This window comes from Crotalus tigris, unplaced genomic scaffold, assembly GCF_016545835.1.
Source record: "Crotalus tigris isolate CLP2741 ecotype Arizona unplaced genomic scaffold, ASM1654583v1 scf7180000018464.579312, whole genome shotgun sequence".
Classification (NCBI taxonomy): domain Eukaryota; kingdom Metazoa; phylum Chordata; class Lepidosauria; order Squamata; family Viperidae; genus Crotalus; species Crotalus tigris.
In genome coordinates this window covers 31,281-51,619 of record NW_024097020.1, presented here as the reverse complement: position 1 = coordinate 51,619, position 20,339 = coordinate 31,281, and the positions used below count along the sequence as shown (strand labels likewise).

Here is a 20,339-nt window from a genome sequence, read left to right as displayed (position 1 = left end):
GAAGATGTCTATCTGACTGCTTACAAACGCTATCTGTCTGCGGAGGACTTAAAATGTTTTTCATCTTTGTTACAAATCTTGCATATCTCCATCAAGGTCATCTTCTTTACTCTTTACAGAGAATTCCTTTACAAGGCTGGGACATTCAACTTCTGCAGATGTATCTATCTGCACACTGTCCTAATAGTCCTTTCCCACATGCTTGTCAGATCTGTGCAGGCTTCCTTTAGACACAAGGTTGTACCTGTTTTCAAAACACAGATTTAGTATTCTATTAAAAAAAACTCTTGTCCAATTGATATATCAGAGATGTGCAGGAGCAACACAAGTTAAAGTTGGAGGAACTATACAAATATTTGTGCCAGTCACTTTCCTTCCTCTGCACTTGCTGACTTATCTTTGGTCAAAGGTTTCACATCCTTTCAGAAGAGCACTAGCCCAATTGATAGGTCACAGCACAGAGGAGGGATTGCAGGGAATATCATGAGTGCTCCATTACAGTGCTTTTGGCATAGCTGAGACATTACAATTAGCCAAAAATGAGTTGCAATGAAGGCACCTTGCAACACATAAATCAAGTTTTATAAATAGCTAGTAGGATAACAGAAACAATGGACTTCAGTGAACTGATAATGGTGTCATCTAATGGTCTGTAAAAAGTGAAGGAACAAAATGTACAATCTCTAAAGAAAAGAAGTTGTATGAGAACAATCTATGAATCACTAAAAGTGACATGCTATTGCAGAGCAGCAAATCTGTGCACACTTGCTTAGGAATAATCCCCAGTAAAGTCTGTCTGATTTATTTCTAAGTAATCATACACAGAACTGAATTTATGAACTCCACAGATACTTTTATAAATTCATAGGTGAGTGTTTGTGTACTGTATCAAATGTGTATAGAACTCTGGCATGTTATTGCTGGCACTCAAGCTAGAAGTTCTGAGCGCTGCTGATACAGTACTACAGATAGAATAGCACATTGCACAACAAGATCCAAAAACACTTTGAAAAATGGGGCTATCCAGTTGCTTCTGCTCTTTGCGATTGTGGTGATATGCAGACAATAATACATATGTATACCTGCCCTTTGTGCCCCAATCAATGTACATTTGAGGACCTCATGGCAGCCTTAAGTATGCCTTATTTTAATTGTGATGCTTCTGACACAAACAAACAAGCTTAGAGTACTGGATAAACCTGCTATTGTGGCTTGCAACCTATGAGTCCTAATTTAACTTATATAAGTAGAACCACTTGTTTATACGCTTAGGATCCAGGCCTGAAACATCTTACTGAGGCAAAATACAATATGGCATACCCCTCCATCTATTTATAGAAACAAATAGGACCAATCAAATTATAAAGGTAGTTTTCAGCTTTCAAGCACAATTAGGAATGGGATTGCTTCTTAAGTCAGTGAGGTCATGAGATGTCAACTGAGACTTCCTGGGACATGGGAAGCAGTCCTGGGGCCCAATGCTTCAGAGTGAAAAGAGTCAAAAGGGCATAGATGGAGGAGGGAAATAGGTGGTTGGGTGGAGAGTTAGAGGCAGTCCCTTACTTTACTCAGGGCTGGGAGGACCAAGCCTGGAAGGCTTCAATTGGGGTGGGTACCCTTTTGTTGAGCCATAAACCTTGGTTAATGGCTGCAATAGGGTGTGCTGGGATTGCTGGGTTTAATGTGTGGGTATTCCAGCCATTAAAAATTGTGTATGCAATGGAATTCTTTTCTCCGAGTACAGACAGAGATATTTTGTGTTACACAAATACAGTATATTCAAAATATAATTGTTAAAAGGAAAATATTTTATCTTCTTTACCAGCTTTGTCTCTTGAAATAAAACCTTGTACTAATCTATTTAAACACTGAAGTTTGGGAAGAAATATTTTCATCATAATATTATATTCATAAATATTCTCTTGTTCCTAAGCATCTGGCAAGGGACGCAAGAATATACTCAATGTGCTTTATCAAATCTATCACACACTGGCATCAAAGAAAAATATACATAACATTTTCTCCTAGAATCATTTTGTATTTATGGTTCTATTGGAAAATGTTGCCCTACATCTAACTCCCACTGTACTCCTTCCAATTCTGGGATACTTTCAAGAAGTAACTTTGATGCTGCTAAGGGTCTTTTAATGTTCATATATAGAAATAAACATCTCCTGATAAGTAATGTTATATGCTGATTTACCATTTTGGTTATATAACAAAGCTTATAAATATTAAGAATAAAATACACTAAAATAAAGTTTTCTATTTGTGTTGGCATGTTAGAATGTTCTACAATGAATCGATATAAATTATTAAATTGAAAAGAACAATGCTCCATGACTAATTTGATGATTCTAAGAAAACTATGACACAATTATCTCCATATCAGGAGTAACAGAAACACCCTAAAAAATTCACATGGAAAATTATCCTCTGCATCTATGTGATAATTGCCAAACAAAAAGAAAAATTCTTCTTTTAAACATTAACTCCACAACTGAATAAGATTTGTCCAGGTTTTATATTTTAGAACTAGATATTGGGTTTTTTTTACTGGGATTTACTAGTCTCATCAGCATTTTACTGCATTAGCTTTAAGTGCAGTATTTGTACCTTTTCCTTTTTCTTATCTTATTTCTGTTTGCAGCTGTCATATCTGATTTACCATTACAATGACCTGGCTTAGGGCTTGCACCAGCCAATTGTCTGGTTCATCTGAACTTCTTGTCAACTTTTTCCTACCCAACTGCCAACACTGTACCAGGGCCAGGAGTTGAGAAATTCTTTTCAAGGGTTTTTTTTTTCCCCTCCTACCTTCATCTGCTAGGAGGATGAACTTATTAGCATGCTGTGTGAATAGTTTCTGTCTGCATTTGCACAACATATTAAATATGATCATTTTACTTTGGACTTAACTGAATTGATGTTTCTCAGTTCACACAATAAGCTGAACCTAATGTTTGGATTCTCACAGAAACCTTACAAGGGTAAAACTAATCAAAACAATTTGTCTGATTACTGATGGGTGAGAACCTACCCCCAGTGCAATCAGTGGCAAAATAAAGCCAAACTTTCTTCTATTCATAATAGGAGTGAATAATAAGGAAGAGGCCTGCTTCCTCTATAGGCCCACCTCCCACAAAATTATTTCAGGGTCTATTTGTTCCACAATTTAAATAGCACACCTGCTTTTCAAAAGATGATGGATGACATAGTCAAGTGGATTAATACATCTCTATAAAAAGAAGTGCAACACTACTGGGAATAAAAGGATTTTGGCAATGTAAGCTGTAGTTTTTTTATTATTATATTGTCTTCCCAATGTAATTCTATTGCCCAGATTCAGTTTCAAAATACCAAAAGTTGCCAATCAGGTAATTACTTTCATAGAAGTCCTAAAACTTGAAAATTGTTTTCTTCTACCCTTTTATAAAACAAAGCCCTTATTCCTCTTGTCAGCTCCATTAGCAGGGTCATTTTCCTGCTGTTCATCATACATTCATAAATTTTCAAAGCAAGAGTCCCAACTAAACTATCATTTCAGCTGAACTGTAACTAGACACAATAATGTGATGATTTTCAGTTCATTGAAGACATCACAACTAAAATATAGCTAAAAAGCTGTGTGTTGCAGTGTTCTCATCTCTTCCACCACAGTAACCACTTATGGAAATTATGTGAGGCACAAATATGGATTTCCCCTTTCCCAGTTTTTTTCCCCAGAACTTTAAAATATTTTTACTAAAAAACTGCATATTCCAAAATATTCAGGTTATTTTATTTTAGCAACGCAGAACTATACATTTTAAAGAACCATTAATTTTTACTAAAGTGCTGCAAATGGAAATCATAACTTTTATGATTTATGAATTTCCTAATACAGTATACCAAACCACTTACAGAAGATCAGAGATCATATTTTATATAAAGATTTGTCAGCATAAGACAACAAATTTGGTGAGAAAAGGCAGTTGCTTTGCCTCCAAAGTAATCCATCGAAGTCTTTCTAGTCTACAGTTGCCAAATCAAACATGTCAAAAAATAGCTGCACACTCCTAAAGAAAAATATTTTTTAAAAGCTGACAGTATGCATTCATGATAAGATAGGCAAACAGTGAAAGGTTCCAGAGGCAAAGTTATAATATTGTATGTGAGAAATTCCCTTTTCTATCAGATCGTGCTGCTTCTACAAAGACATGTGTTAAGATTTCCAAACAGATTTTTAATTTTACACTGAGTTCATGAAAATATGCTGATTCTAAAGTATTGTTACAAATATAGGGCTAATATTGTAAGATTGTCTGGGCAAGTTCCTTTGATTCAATATAATCTGACATAGCTCTCAACAATGAATCAAGTAAAATGCAGCAAAATATAGCAAAAAGGACTGTTCTGAAAACTTGACTTGGGAAGCTGTCATACATCTCTAAAATAGTGGACCAGCAAAATATTGTGCACATAATATAATTGGAATCAGTAAGGCATTTGACAAAGTAGACCACAACCTTCTTGGTAAGATAAAAAAATGTGGGATAGATAGTATCACCACCAAATGGATTCATAACTGGCTGACAAATCACACTCAATGAAACTACATCTACAGGAGTTAAGTATGCAGTGGGGTACCAGAAGACTCTGTCTTAGGTCCAGTACTCTTCAACATCTTCATAATCTATAAAGATGAGGGCATAGAAGGGGAACTCATCAAATTTACAGATAATATCAAGCTAGGAGGAAAAGCAAATACTTTAGAAACTAGGCTCAAGATCCAGAAGGACTTAAACAGAATACTAGGCCCTATCCAATAAAATGCAATTCTGTGGTGAGAAAAGTAAAGTTTTACACTTAGGCAAGAAAAACCAAATGCACAGGCATAGAACAGATAGTACCTGGCTTGAGAACAGTAACAGTGAGAAGAATTTAGGAGATCTAGAGGAGAATCACTTAAGTAGGAGCCAGCAGTGTGCTGCAGTTGCCAAAAAAGCCAATGCAGTCCTAGGAATCCAACAGAGGAATATTATCAAGATTACGTGAAGTATTAGTACCACTATATACTGCTTTTGTAAGACCACACTTGGAATAGTGCATCCAATTTTGGTCACCATGATATAAAAAAAAATACTAAGACTCTAGGAAAAGTGCAGAGAAAAGCAACAAAGATGATTGGGCTGGAGGCTAAAACATGATGAAAAATTGCAGGAATTGGGTATGTCTAATCTAGCGAAGAGAAGGACTGGGGTGACATAACAGTCTTCCAATATTTGAGGGGCTATCACAAAGAAGAGGGAATCAACCTATTCTCCAAAGTAGCTGAGGGTAAGACAAGAAGTAATGATGGAAACTTATCACAGGGAGATCCAGCCCAGAACTAAGAAGAAATTCCCTGACAACAATCAGTAGAATGAGTTGCTTTCAGAAGTTGTGGGCGCATCATTGCTGAAGGTTTTTAGAAAGAGATTGGACAACATTTGTCTGGAATGGTATAGGATTTCCTACTTGAGCAGGGGGTTGGGCTAGAAGACCTCCAGGTCCTTTCCAATTCTGTTCTGTTAATTTCTAAAATTGAGATGTTTGGCTTTCCTATTCCCTCTTTCCAGATGCCTTCCCCCTCAACTGAACAGAGGTTCTGAAGCTTATCCCTTACAGTCATTTCTTTCCATCCATCATTTCTGGAGTATTTATTGCATTAGTTTACAAGTAAGCAAGATGATTAGAAGTCCTTTGCCAGTGCTAGGGTTTCAACATTGTTCTTATGCTTGTTGTCCTGTTTTCTTTGAGTCCTTCCCTCCCCCCCCCCACTAACACAGGCTATGTAAACTCTGCTTGAATTATCTAATAGTTAAGTAATAAATAAGGTATATAACGTATATACACCTTCTACTAGATTCCCATTATTCATTTTGTTTATGTTTTAATGTTACCTGTTTAATGAAGGAGTGGAATATAATTAAGTGCAAATTTATTATTTAAATCCTAACAAAAATAACCTTATCAAATAATTTATAAACTATTTTTAAAAGAGAGGAAACATTATATCACCTTAGAATCTTTCAGAACCAAGATTGGCCCAACAAAACACAATGTTTCTAAGCATTGATTATGCAAACATATCACTGGAAAAAAAAATGCCTAAGAGCATCTGTATTCTGTAAGTTAACTTCAAACTGTTCATTTTAAAAGGCTGGTCAAAATCATTTTATGTAAGCAAACCTGATATTAATACTTCTTTCCAAATGACAAAATCTCTTTTTAAGAAATATTTCAATATTATAATATTGAAATTGCAGCACTATTTTTATTTTATTAAATTGTTTATCCTGTATTTATTAATTTTTTGCACACTGCCTAAAGTGTATTCCCAAATAGAGCCATATATTAATGCCATATGTGTTGGCATACTAACATCTTAAACATTTCACTACTTATTAACTTTTAAGAAATAAATATGACATGACCAAAAAGTCTATTCTGCAGCACTTACTTAGCATCTTGTTGCTAGATCAGATAGGCATCTACCAATAAAACTACTACCTAAAAAGGAAAACAGAACAAAGTTGCAATAAACTGAGCCAATCTGCACTCAGTGATTTCACTGACCTAATGTAGCTCAGTTTAAACAGTATAATTCCATTCAGTATATGAACATGTTGAGAAGGAGAAAGGCTGTCAAATATAGATGTTCACTGGCTAAGCTAAATATAAGAGATAAGGAAGGTGGAGGTGGAGGAGAAGGAGGAGGAGGAGGAGGAGGAGGAAACCCACTTGTAATTGGTGCAATAGGAAATATTCTGCACATGAATGGGAGGTAATTTAGGCACTGTATTATTTGCATGGTGCTCCATAATTGAAAATTAAAATTGAAAGTCTTTGATTTCTTCTTTTAAAAAAGAAAAGGCTGTATTACAAATTTTTAGAAGTACTTCAGAATCTTACAAAAGTGGTTCCTATTTTGTTATTCTTATGAACTCTGGTAGTTGTCCAGAGTAACATAAGATTCTTTCACTGAAATAAGTTTTCCATATATTATATAGGAATATATCCATATATTCAGCTCAGAAGATAAATATTCTCCTCAGTGATTTTTAATCTAAAGAAAATTTGATTCAAATGCTTTCAAGAATTTTTTAGCAGCAAGGAACGATTTATGGCAGTTCTAATTATGAAAAACAATGGTTATAATAAGAAATACTGAGAGCTCTTACTTATGAAATGAATTAATAATATAACTGTCTTATCAAATCAGGTTTCTAAGCCAATTCTAAGAGTTTCCCCCCTCCCCAAAAAATTCTGAATGACAGAAGCTTAACTGTGCCAAATCAAAACAGTTAATACAAAAAATACTGCAGCACAAAATACTACTCAAAAGCACAGAAAACTCTGATAGTATGTCATGCTGATTTAACTGGATTATTGTACTGTTCATCACATACTGTACAGCTGTTCTATGATTCATTGGTGCTATTCAAGCACAAATCTTCAGGTCAGTCACTAGACTAGCAGCAATAAATCAAACTGCAACCAAAGATACTACTAAATAAAAAATATTATTTAGTATCTGGAAAAATAAAACAAGATTTTTATTCTTTTGCATGTCCAAAAATTTGTTTTAAATGAGTGAACTCAAAGTTGAAATGGGTAGCTACTTTTATTTCTAAGAAAGCGTATCATCTCTGTATTATACCACAACTTATTTCATAAAATATCATCACATACTAAGGGATAGTATACATGTCATGTTTTGGACTATATACACACAAGCATGTCATCAGTAATGCTGACACACTCACTTCAGCTATATAAACTGCAAACCTTATTACATCGCTGCTAATAATGCTACCAAAATTACCTTTTCTTCATCACCCAGCTGAAACTGATCATCTGAGTAAAAAGGTAAAAAGGCCTCTAAGCCCCATGGTGAACAGCTGAACAAAACATAGAGTCTATCAGTTACCCACATGTGCTGCACTCTATAGAGCAATTATAGATGCAATATAACCAGAAGTATTTTTTTTAATGCAGGCAGAATATAGTACATAAGCAGTCATCCCTAACATGGGTTGCCCATCATATATGTGGACCAATGCCAGGAATTCCACAGCCAGTAGGATTACTGCTGTCAATTTAGACAGCTGAAGTCCACACAATCCAGAGTGTTCCTTGGCAATGAATCAAATTATACAATTCTAAAGCACACTAAGGTCATCATGAGTTAATTCTTCAAGAACATTAAAAATCTCTCCTCTTAATCACTTCAGACAAAAACTCCATCAAATGTAGAATCCTATTTCCAACAATAGTCCATGAGATGCTCCCATAAAACCATAAGGAGTTATCCCACACTGTTTAAAAGACAAAACATTTTAGCCTTTCATAAGGCAATGGGGTGGGCGCAGTTTCGGCATGATGCATCTGGCCCGCAGGCCGGCAGTTTGACACCCCTATTCTAATATAATGAAAGCAAATGAGCTTTCAGCTTGCATTTTTCGAAAGGAAAGTAGCATTTCCTTAAAGAATAAGATTTACTATCCCATTTTCAAATGTGAACAATAAAACAGTAACTTATTTTAAAATATTAAACACTTTATTTTTACCTATTTCTTATTTATCCAAGATTTGAATCTTTATGAGATCGAGATTATCATTTATTTGGAGCAAGGCTTTTCTCAAGAGCACTGGTATTTTGGATTACTCTTCTACAGAATGTCTACTAATGATTTTAGAATGTTTATTTTCAGAAGCAAATGAAAAGTTTTCCTATTCCATCCAGCTTTTTCTAAATTAATCCTGTTCTTCAAATTCTTGTTCTCAGACTAATTTTTCCATTTATTTTATAAAATATTTCAACTGGCTTTAATTTATATAATTATAAATCATCCTTATTTTTATAAGCCACAATAAAAACATGCACATCAGCTGTTTACTTAATGATTTGTAATTTGTAAAAAATAAACTTTCATGTGGAGGTACATATATGCATGTAGGATTCCTTTCCTGTGGATGGGAACAATACATATTAGTTTTCTGAATGTTGTCCCTCTGAAAGGAGCCATATGTACTCATTCCATGTGATCACTAGGCCCCATGAACAATAACACTAACTGCATGTTAACCAGGGGTGTGGCCTGTGAAATATCAGCAGAACATCCCTAAAAGACTGTTTTCAGTCTAGCAAAGGAAGTATATAAATATTGTAAATCAAATAGGAAAGTGGCAATGTTAGTAGCCGGCTTCTAAATAGAGAAATGCTGGTGACTGCCAAGGAATAAGACAAAATTCCTGATGAATATTAAGAGATTTTAATCATAAGAACAATTCAGTATTAGAACTGGTAACCAAGGAAACAGTGAACTAGATGTGTGCAAGCAAAGGAAGCTGAACAGCTATCTGTTATGAATGTTTTGGATTGCCGCATGGATCATAAGATTGAATTCAATAATCTAAATGCCCCATTCAATCAGTGGCTTCCACAGGAGGATGATAAAAATCAACAGTATGGACAGAACATCAGAATACAAGGCCCATCCTTTTTAAAAACATATTTAATAATTCTGTATAGTCAACCAAGATATTATGGCCACCACGACCACCAATTTATTACAAAAATGACCCAGGGGGAAGGGGAGTCATACACTAAACTTGGCTGTTGTCTTAGAGTGGTGATAATATGGAATTGGAAGATATTATTATCAGTCCCTTTTCTGTCTTTTTATCACAGCACCATCACCCACTGCAGGAAGACTAGACTCCCAGACACCTCTTGGTTCCAATTAGGTTTTGGAAGGAACAGGGCTTGGGTTGCTGCTTAGAGTGAGGCAACAAGTAGGCTTTAGGCTGGATTGCACCATCTTTCCTGCAACAGACCCGATGTGCCCTTGGTTTATTGAGGACCTCTGCTGGATAAAAATAGCAGAAGATATGCCTAGGGAGCCACTGGAAGAAATCTAGGAGCAAGTCTGAGCATCCTTTAAAACTTAGTTTATAGGAAAAATATGTATGTTTCTATGATATATCTACTTTTGTTTTTGATCCAAGCCCCTCCTGCTTTGTCAAGCCTCCAGACTGGTAGCCCATGCCTGAGTTTCCAGTGGAAAACTATAGAAGAGGTACTGGGTTGTCTCTCCTCAAAAGAACATCTTTGGATCATGCAGAGCTGGACTATTTTATCTAAATTCCAATCTTCCTTCTTTAGGGTTTTTTTTTTTTTTGAGAAGGTGGTTAGCCAACAGGTCCAAAGTGTTTTGGAGGAAGCAGATTATATGGACCCCTTTTAGTCATGTTTCAAACTAGGATACAGTAAGACACAGCTTTGATTGTGCTTGATTACCTCTGGTTGGCTCAGGATGGGAGAGATGAATTCATCCTGGATCTCCTTGACCTCTTATCAGTCTTTAACAACACTGACCATAGTATACATCTGAACTAGCTGAAGGGTTTGGGGAGCTGTTTTGTAGTTATTGTTCTCCTTCCAGGGCTGGTTCCCATTGGTGATGATGGGAAGAGGAAGGGTCTAGATCTAGATCTTACTATGTGGGGTACTTCAAGGGTCTCCCCTCTGCTTTTTAAATCCACTGCTGAAAGAAGCATGGGATATAACAATTGTATTGCATTAACTGGCTAATAGACTAACCTAGCAAATAGAAAATTGTGCTTTAAAAAAAATAAAACCAATATGTAGGATGAATAGATAGTGTAGGAATAGATGGATAGATGGTAGTCCTAGGCTGAGCAACTTAGACTCAACTTGAAGTACTTTACAATATGATTCCCTAGACCACAGGTCGGCAACCTGCGGCTCCGGAGCCGCATGCGGCTCTTTGAGCCTTCCCCTGCGGTTCCCAGCCTCCTCTGCCTTTGTAGAGAGAGACAGAGACAGAGAGAGGAATTGCGCTTCCCTGCTTCTCTCTCTCTCTCTCTCTCTCTCTCTCTCTCTCTCTCTCTGTGTGTGTGTGTGTGTGTTGTGTGTGTGTGTGTATGTGTAAAAGAGAGTGCACTCACAGTGTTCTCCGAGGAGCTGAAAAGCTTACTGGGCGGAGCTCCTCCCTTTGCTGCTCTCTCAGCAGGAAGCAGGAAGGGCAGGAGAGAGCTAGCTAGCCCAGCTAGGCTGACTCAGGAATTCTGGGAGTTGAAGTCCATGAGTCATAAAAGAGATGAGGTTGCCTACCCCTGATCTTGTTGGACAACAGCCTGAAGCTTGTCAGGTGAGCAGCAGATAAGAGAGGGGGGGAGAAAGAGAGAGAGAGAAAGAGAGAGAGAGGGAGAGAGAGGGAGAGAGAGAGGAAAGAGAGAGAGAGAAAGAAAGAGAGCGGGGGAAGAGGAGTGGCAGACCAAGGGCAGATAGAGAGGGAGAGAGAGAGAGAGAGAGAGACCCTTTTGACATCTAAAATGAAGATAACACTGCATATATCCTTTTTTTACCTGTGTGTGTGTGTGTGTGTGTGTATACATACATACATACATATACATATACATATATATATACACACACACACACATACACACACACAAACACACACACACAAACACACACACACCTATAATAAAGGTAAAAAAGGATATATGCAGTGTTATCTTCATTTTAGATATCAAAATGGTTTTGCGGCTCCCAGTGTTTTGTTTTTGGTGGGAAATGGGTCCAAGTGGCTCTTTAAGTGTTTTGGGTTGCCTACCCCTGCCCTAGACAAAACAGAAAGACAACTTTCCTCAATAAATTTGTTTGAGCTTCCCCATGTCTCTTACCTTGACAAAAATACATTGCTTGCACAGAAGCATCTTCTAGCTTTGATAAATACTAGAGAACACCAAAAGGAGAATGTGGCCTTGAAGCCTTTTCCAGTAGCTTTTGCAAAAACTACTGGTAGAAGAGATTTCTGTAGAGTGCTGTGCATAGAGAAATTGCTTTCAGTTATGTAAGTATAAGTGATGCTGAGAAGAGGCTCTAAAGCAGATAAAAAGAAAGCAACATGGTTGCTCTTAAGTCCTCTGCCCCTATGCACTTAAAAAAGAAAAATACCTTCCTTTTACATGTTGATTCTGCCAGTTCCTTGAATGAATGAGTTTGTTTGTTTGTTTGTAATATTTAGATAGTCATCCAGCTCTTAACAATCTGACTCTGGATGACACCCAAAATAATTAAACAACATACAGAAGAAAAGTAACATCATTAAAGCAAATTAAAACAATTAAATGGAGATCAGGATTAAAATATATCTCAACAAATAAGAACTCGATTCATCTTTACCCTCATGCCCAGGTCTTTCTAAAGGGACTATATATTAGAGGTCCAGTTCCAAAGGGCAGGAGCCACCACGGAGAAGTTATTTATGGGTTATATAAGGTTTCAGAGAAGGGATCCGGAATGTATCCTCCCTGTCAAAATGTGTTAAAAAGGCAAATAACCTTGGGAGAAGGTGGTTCATAATAACCTTGTCCTATGTCATGTAGAGCTTTATAGATGATAACCAAGACTTCCATTGCATTAGAGGCCTATAGGGAGCAGGTCTAGCTTATTGAGTGAAGTGTAACAAGAAGCATCCATAATTATTGTTGACTCAGCCTTCCATCCTTCCGGGGTAGGTAAAATGAGGACCCAGATTGTTGGGGGCAATGTAAATATATATATACATTGCTTACTGGTGTACACCGCTTAGAGAGTGCTTGCACTTAAAGCGGTATATAAGTCTCATAAATAAATAAATAAATAAATAAATATTCATGACACTGAATTTCGGACCAATTGAAGCTTATGGATGGTAGTCAAGGACAGCCCTATGTACCACAAGTTATAATCCATTTAGGAGATAAGATATGAGTGACCATGAGCAGGTTCCCAGATTCAGAAATGAATTTAAGGTAAAGGCCATTTTGTCTTTTCATACAGGAGCTGTGAGACAAGGAACACCCCCAAGTTACAAGCGCGGTAATGTTTCTAGGACTTGTGGGGCCTAAAACACACAACCACTTGCTCTTGGTAAGGTTCACTTGGGCAGCCAAGGCAAGAAATATACAATTCAGTATAAGCATACTGATTGTCAAATCTTCCTGGGGACGTTTTCCAGAATCTAAGGCTTTTTATAATCTTTTATGTCAATCTGTCTTAAAGGCCCAAGGATCTGTAGGGATTACCCAACACATTCTTAGGAAATCAAAACTATTTGTCAGATATTGAAGATATCTGCAAAAATTTAAAATAATGTCATTTTCTCATTCTTCTGTTTGTTGAAAGATAAAGATTTTTTTCATGAAAAATATGTAAATATCTAATGAGTTTAATATTGTTATTTCAGTAAATATTATATATATATTACAAATGCATGTTAGCTTTTAAAAATGTATTATTTATATAACCCATACAAGCAAAAGCTATTTTGGGATCATCCATAATTTTTAAAAGTAAAAAGGGGTCCTGAGAGCAGAAAGTTTAACAAATATTGTCTTATATCATCTCCTCCCCCATATTTTAAACAGAAGACAAAAAAATGTGGAACATTCTATATTCACAGATATTCTTTATCAGAAAGAAACAAGACATCCTGTCTACTACAAACATATCAGCATCTCTGCTTGAGACACTGATAAAATGCTTAAATATTTATAGACAGACCCCACAGAATTTCTGAAATAATTAAAATTCAAGTAAGTCATTAAGTCAGTAAGAGTGTGGGGGCTGGGAGGGTGCAAAAAGCCAATGACATATGTTTTTAATTTGGCTTGTAACTAAGTCTGTAGATGGAAATTCAGCCTTTTAAACATCTAAAAACTAAGGAAAAGATAACACAGTGTTAATTGGTATTACTATGAAAATGTGGTTTAAGAAAACAAACTTCGGGTGACCCTAGGAAAAAAAACACTCACCTTCCTTATTCAAAATCCATGGGAGAGTCATGATGTCCGTTTCATAGCCACAAGCGCTGTCTTCAAAGGCACAAGAGCCAGCAGAGTATGATTCCAGGGCTCTGGCTAACTGCAAAACTAAAGAGGACAAAACTGGCTTAGTTTGCAACATAAAGAAAGTGGACCAGTTGTGAAAGGGAGTCTGTGAAAAATGTGCGCTTCAGGAAAGTAAGTACAGAGCAGCCTTTGACTTAATTCAATGGAAATCAACTGCATTCCTGCAGTAGAAGCAATAAAAACTGTAGTAGCAGTCTAACAATTACCAAGATCACCTCCCAGTGATACAGATACAACAGAGTTACACCAGATTCCAATACAAATTTCATCTCATTTGCTACTCTAAAAATCTATTACAAGACCCAGTAATTGCAAGATTCATACATCTACTCTTCCGTCAATATCCTTTATGTCTTTATCAGTCACGACCCACTGTATTTTCTATGGGAAAAGCTGTCTTGACCCAGTGGAAAAAAAAATCTGGGAAATGCAATATCCAAAAATAAGTTCATCTCCCTAATGTATCTCTTAAAGACCTAAAGATGCTTATCCTAAATCTAGAGCAAAGAAATCATAAGTACAGACTTCACTACAGAATTAGGAGGTTCAACAGAGACCAGGTTGTCAGACACGTGAGACACACGCTATGTTTCTATGACACACCCATTTTTTGTGAACGGTCCCTCTCTCTAGTCTATGCAATTATCACTTTCTCTGTCTCACAGTTGTCTCTGGACCTTTCCTTCTGGTAGTCCCCTCCCCGCCCCAAACAATGGGGGCGTTCGTACTATTCTCTCATAATACGTTTCCGTCCATCTGTCAGACTACAGTTCATATAGCTTCTGCTTCAATTCATTTGTCGCCGAAGCTTTTTATCGTTTTCGCCGCAAAGCGAGCACAAAAAGCCACCCCACCCCCCAAAGCTGTTCCAGGTGCAAGAACCGAGACATCGCCTCCTCCTCTCTGCCGCCACCGCCTTACCTTGCACGGCGAAAAGGTAACGCAAGATCATAGCCGCGCCGGGAGCGAGGAGATGAGGAGAACAAAGCAGCTCGGGGGGCACCGCGCAGCTAATCTCACGCCTCGAGGGGCCGAAGGCGCTGGCAACGAGGCTCGCGCAATGCCAATGAATGCCTTAGAAGCCTCGAGCAGCCGAGGCTAAGCAGCAGCCCTGGGGGAGGGACGGAGGGGCTGAGCTTGGACAGCCTCGGAGGCAGTCCGCCAGCTCCGAGGGAGGGACGGGCTGCTGAAAGCAACAGAAGAAGATCCGTGAGGGAAGCCCCGCGGTCTCCACGCGGAGTAAGCCTTCTTCTCCTCCTCGCTCAGCCATTGGCAACAGCTTCCAGGGACGCGCGGGCGGGAATCCGCTCGGCTCGAAGAAAACGCTCCCAGTTCCTAGGGGAGCCTCAAGGCGGCGGCGGCCGCTGGCCTTTCCGCCGCCGCTTTCCGTGTCCCGCACCGGGTTGGAGCGGTCGGAGGGGGACTTCAAATCCGCAGAACCGCTGGTGCTCCTGGGTGTGAAGCCCAGAGGATGTTACAAGCCATCACGGTGCGTAGGATAGCAGACGAAGGACCGAGCCTTGGGGGCGAACCCGGATGCCAACTTTGAGGAATTCTGGTAACACCCTTCTCAGGACTTGGTAGGGTCCCTTCCTTGCCTCAGGACATGCAGTTTGAGGACGGATCTATAAAGCAGAAGGGGAGGAGGACATAAATCTAGAGTCACAAGTGGCACTGACCCAAACCCAAGATACAGCATTTCAGCCTTCCTAAAACACTGTACAAGTAGTCCTCAACTTCCACTTCGTTTAGTGACCATTCAAACTTACAACATCACTGAAAAATATGACTTATGACCGTTTTTCACACTTAGACCATTGCAGCATCGATATGGTTGCATGATCAAAATTCAGATGCTTGGCAACTAGCTCACATGTCCTGGGGTCATATGATCACCTTTTGTGACCGTCTGACAAGCAAAGTCAATGCTGAAGCCAGATTCATTTAACCACCATGTTAACAACTGCAGTGATTAACTTAACAATTGTGGCAAGAAAGGTCATAAAATGGGGTAAAACTCATTTAACAAATATCTCGCTTAGCAACAGAAATGGGCTCAATTGTGGACATAAGTCGAGGACTATCTGTATCTCATGGTAGCAATTGAGAAAAGGAATGTAGACCTGGGTGTCCAAAATTGTAAATTTTAAGACTTGCTGGCTGGGGAATTCTGGGAGTTGAAGTCCACAGGTTTTAAAGTTGTCAAGGTTGGACACCCCTAATATATAGACTATTTAAACTGCAAAAGAACTGAGCTAGAAGTCATTCCATTTTAACACAATTCCTCAGATATTTGTTTTTCTTAAATTACGTTTTTATAATCAGCTCAGCAAGCATGTTAATGAATCACACAGTATAGGTAATTCTGTCATGTTTTTTTTCATCATTTTTACCTAGTTAGTTCTCCGTCCAAACAGAAACAAATTTGTATGTGTGTAGCATGCTTCTCCATATATGCCATGAGTGATTAACCAGATTGCAGGTTAATGTTACTGTGAAGATTCCTGCCCTCATTGCCACTCACTTGGACAACTGCAACTTGCTCTGCCCTTAAAAACCAGAAACTTCAGATGGCCCAAAATATAGCAACCCATGTTATCCAGCACCTGTCAGTGGGAACCTATTATGCCATTGCAGAAGGCTCAAGGGTTGGCTTCTGGGTGCAATGTAAAGAGATAACCTTGAACCATAGGTTGGCTTGGCACCAACCTACCTTCAGGACCACATTTATCCACTAAAATTGGTTGGTTCAACCAATTCAGTCTTGCTGGAGTAAAGCAGCTCCTAATTTCCCATGGGAGGGATGGCAGGTCTCTGAAATGGCCTCCTGTTAGAATAGTGGTGTTCGATCTTTAAGATTGGACTTAAAGAATTGTGGACTTCAACTCCCAGAATTTCCCAGTCAGCATGGCTGGCTGGGAAATTCTGGGAGCTGAAGTCCTTAGGTCTTACCTCTGCATCAGAGATTAGGTTATCTTCCACTTTAACTACCATCCGGAAGCAGATGAAAATACAGTAAAACTCTCCCAAAAGACATTTGGTTTATTTTATACATTTTAATTGTTTTTTTTTTATTTTGATGTTGGTCATGGATATTTTCATTTTTGTATTCCTGTAAATTACAGAATTACAGGATGATGGCGAGATATAAACATAGATATATACATTTGTTATTGGTAATCCTGTTCTTCAAAATGCACATGTATAGTACACAGTGCTATCTGGTGCTTTAATTTGCTTCTATATTCAGCTTTTTTTCTCAAAGCTGCATTTAACAAATGCAATAGTATAGCACATGCATATTAGTTTAATCCTGTTATTATTTAATTTTTCCCCCATCTTAATGTTGTTTTTTTTAAGCTGGATCATATATGCCATCCCTCTTTATTTTAAGCAATAGACAAGATTAAGAAATGTTCTCTCTATGCCACACAAAAGTATACTGTATCTGCCTTCAGCAAGTCTATACCCATCCATTATGTGGAATGACATAGAACAGGATAAATATTGGATTACTAAAAACAAGCAACTCAAAATACTTCAGTAGTGAATATATATCTTTTATATGTTTGTAATATAATGATCTCCTTATGGCAGGTGACATGATAATCTAGGGTTTGTTTTCATCTTTTGAATTCTTTTCAGATTTTATTTTAAAATCAAACTTCAGCAATATGCTATTAAACATTTTCAAGGCTTTTAATGATTCAGATCTTTTTAATGATCTTTTTACAGATATTTAATTATCTGGAACTTTTATTTTTGTTGCTTTAATATATATATATATATATATATATATATATATATATATATATATATATTAAAAAGGGTTAAAAGGGAAAGAAAAACAGGATGCTGAATACAGGTACAAATACAGTATTGGATCCCATGATAATAGCATACACAATCTTTATGAAGAATTTCTTGGAAGACATAGGATAAATTTGTATAAAAATTAGGACAGAAAGATTGACAGGCACTTTTCCAATTTCATCAGGAGAGTTGTTGCTGTTAATTTGTCAAGTGCACCCACACTTAATTTAGGGTTTGCAGGACAGATCTCAAAGAACGAGAACACCAAGGGAGACACCAAGAAAGCAACTAACTTTTTAAAGAAAGTCTATTAAGAAATTAGATAATAAATTGGAAATAAATAGGTATTTCCTGATAGTGAAAACAATTAAGCAGTGGAACAACTTGCCTCCCAGAGTTGTGGATGCTCCATTGCTGGAGGTTTTCAAGAAAAGATTGGACAACCATTTGTCTGAGATGCTATGAGGACTTCTGCCTTGGAAAGAGGGTTTGGATAGAAAATCTCCAGGATACTTTCTAATCCTACGATTCTAAGATTGTATAAAATTGTCCCTGAATATACTCCTAACATCAGGGGACCTGTCCCCAGTCAGTTAGGTATGCCCAAATGGTGAGGATAGTTTCCAGAATTCAACTCACAAAATGGTTGCTTTCTTTGGACAAGTTATATAGCCCTGCAACCTATTTCCACCCCCAGAGTTGTGCAATTTAGGCATCAGCAGATGAAGATTAGATATTCATTAATTAGGACTGATGATGTTACTTGCTTTGGTAATGAAAAGTTTGCAAGAAAACTACCAAGTTCATAGAGCACCAAGGATTCCACATATTAATAAAGATTAAGTGTGTGATTAAGAGCAAAATATTTATCTGATTGAGGTTAGCACTGGAAATTATCTCATAGTTTGCAAAAATAAATAGGAAGAGCTAGCTTGTCTAAGCAGCCTGTCTTCCAGGTGTTAATTGAAAAATGTAGGTGAATCACAGGACAAGTGTGTTAAGCTAGAACAAAAAGAGGGTTATTGCAAAAGCCCAGAAAACAAATATGCGAGAAAAGAATGAAGCCAAGAAAGCAGAACACAAAAGCAGAATGAGAAGAGCAGGGTGTGGATTCAGGATACTACAACAGAGGCACAAATAAATGATACTTCAAAACTCAAATGTATAAGCAGTCTCTTACAAAAATTGCTTTCTATACCCATGCATAGAATATGGGAAATACATAGATCCTAATTCAGTAACACAAATACAACATCATAGGCATGGTGGGATGATATTCTTGATTGGTGCACATCACTGGAAGGCTTCAGTTTATTAAAAAGGAATAGATCCAAGGCAAAGAATATGGGTATTGCAGTATTTATAATGAACACACACACACACACACAGAGGGAGAGAGAGAGAGGGAGAGGGAGAAATGGAATGTATCTATAAAGGGGCGATCTTGTGATATATTACAGTAACAGAGCAGGATTTGTAAAAAGAGGGAACACATTCCATAGAGAAGAGGAGACAAGAGACAGTGCAGACCAGAATTGTGGGGAATGGAAGAGATTTAGGACAGCCATTCCCTTGAATCTCCCAGGATATTGTGATGGTATGTAGTCTGGATTCCCAGGACAGAGAGGCTGCATTCCAGAGGACCAAGAAACAGCAAAGTTTAGATAGTTTTGTTAGCAGAAAGACAAACTAGCTCCTCCCTAGATGTTCTCAGAGTATAACATTAATGATGCAGGTAGTTGCTTTAGTTTGGCAAGATTTCTGCCTATAGGGGAGAAACTATAAAAGAAACAGCTTAGAAGTATCTCTGCTTATCTTTTTTGGTTTTGGAGCCCAATAGGTATATGTGTTTGATTAGTGCAGTATAATTTTAGTCTATCAAGATTTTGTCTATATGCTGTAAGCAAATAAAGAAGTTTGGCTGGATTTTGTTACGTTATTCTTGGGCTAGGCCTGATACATATATACACGCACACACCACATACATAGACACACAGAGAAATTTGGGGATGAGTGCATGTAAATCCTTTTGAAAATATTTAGTAAAGAATCCAATGCACCTTTCTGCATGAGGTGACCCTTTCAATGAAGAAATAAAAAAGGGATTATGGGTGAGTTCAATTATCCTGACATCAGCTGGGACTGTAATTCTACTAAGAGTCAGTTGCCCAATGAATTCCCTTGTTCTCACTTGGGGACAACTTCATGTTTTCCTTCAATGCTGATGCTGGGTTGTGTGTTCTGCCCCACCAATGCTACTGCAATTTCGTTGGACAAGACTGTACCAAGAATCATTGCCCTGTTGTGCTTGACCCAGTCTTGTTTCCAAGTGCCTATCAAATTGTTGTTTTTGGTCTCTTAGGTAATGCAGTTTAATAGAAGGCAGTGTCTGGGAAAATGCATTCATCTTCCCCATTTCAATTATACTGTACATTTCTCCCCCAGCTAAATAATCATAGCATGGATAGCAAAGAGACAAGCAAGCTCAGCTGGCAAAGACAGGAGATTTAAGTTTCACAGACATAGAGATGATGGTGGAAGTATGTATAAATGTACAATATATTCTTCATCTTTCT

At 37.7% G+C, this 20,339-nt stretch overlaps 1 protein-coding gene across 2 annotated transcripts in view; it reads right to left on the bottom strand.

Annotated features, from left to right (window-relative positions):
* MAMDC2 (MAM domain containing 2) overlaps nt 1–15,757 on the bottom strand; it is a 49,617-nt gene extending 33,860 nt beyond the window's left edge. Inside the window, exons 1-2 of one of the 2 annotated variants that reach the window (XM_039352639.1) lie at nt 14,872–15,757; nt 13,855–13,971 (exon numbers count right to left, since the gene is read on the bottom strand). In XM_039352639.1, coding sequence (XP_039208573.1) covers nt 13,855–13,971; nt 14,872–14,902 — 148 coding nt within the window. In that variant the 5' untranslated portion in view covers nt 14,903–15,757. The remainder of the gene's footprint in view (nt 1–13,854; nt 13,972–14,871) is intronic. The other variant, XM_039352638.1, reaches the window with a different exon arrangement.
* Nucleotides 15,758–20,339: the final 4,582 nt, after the last annotated feature.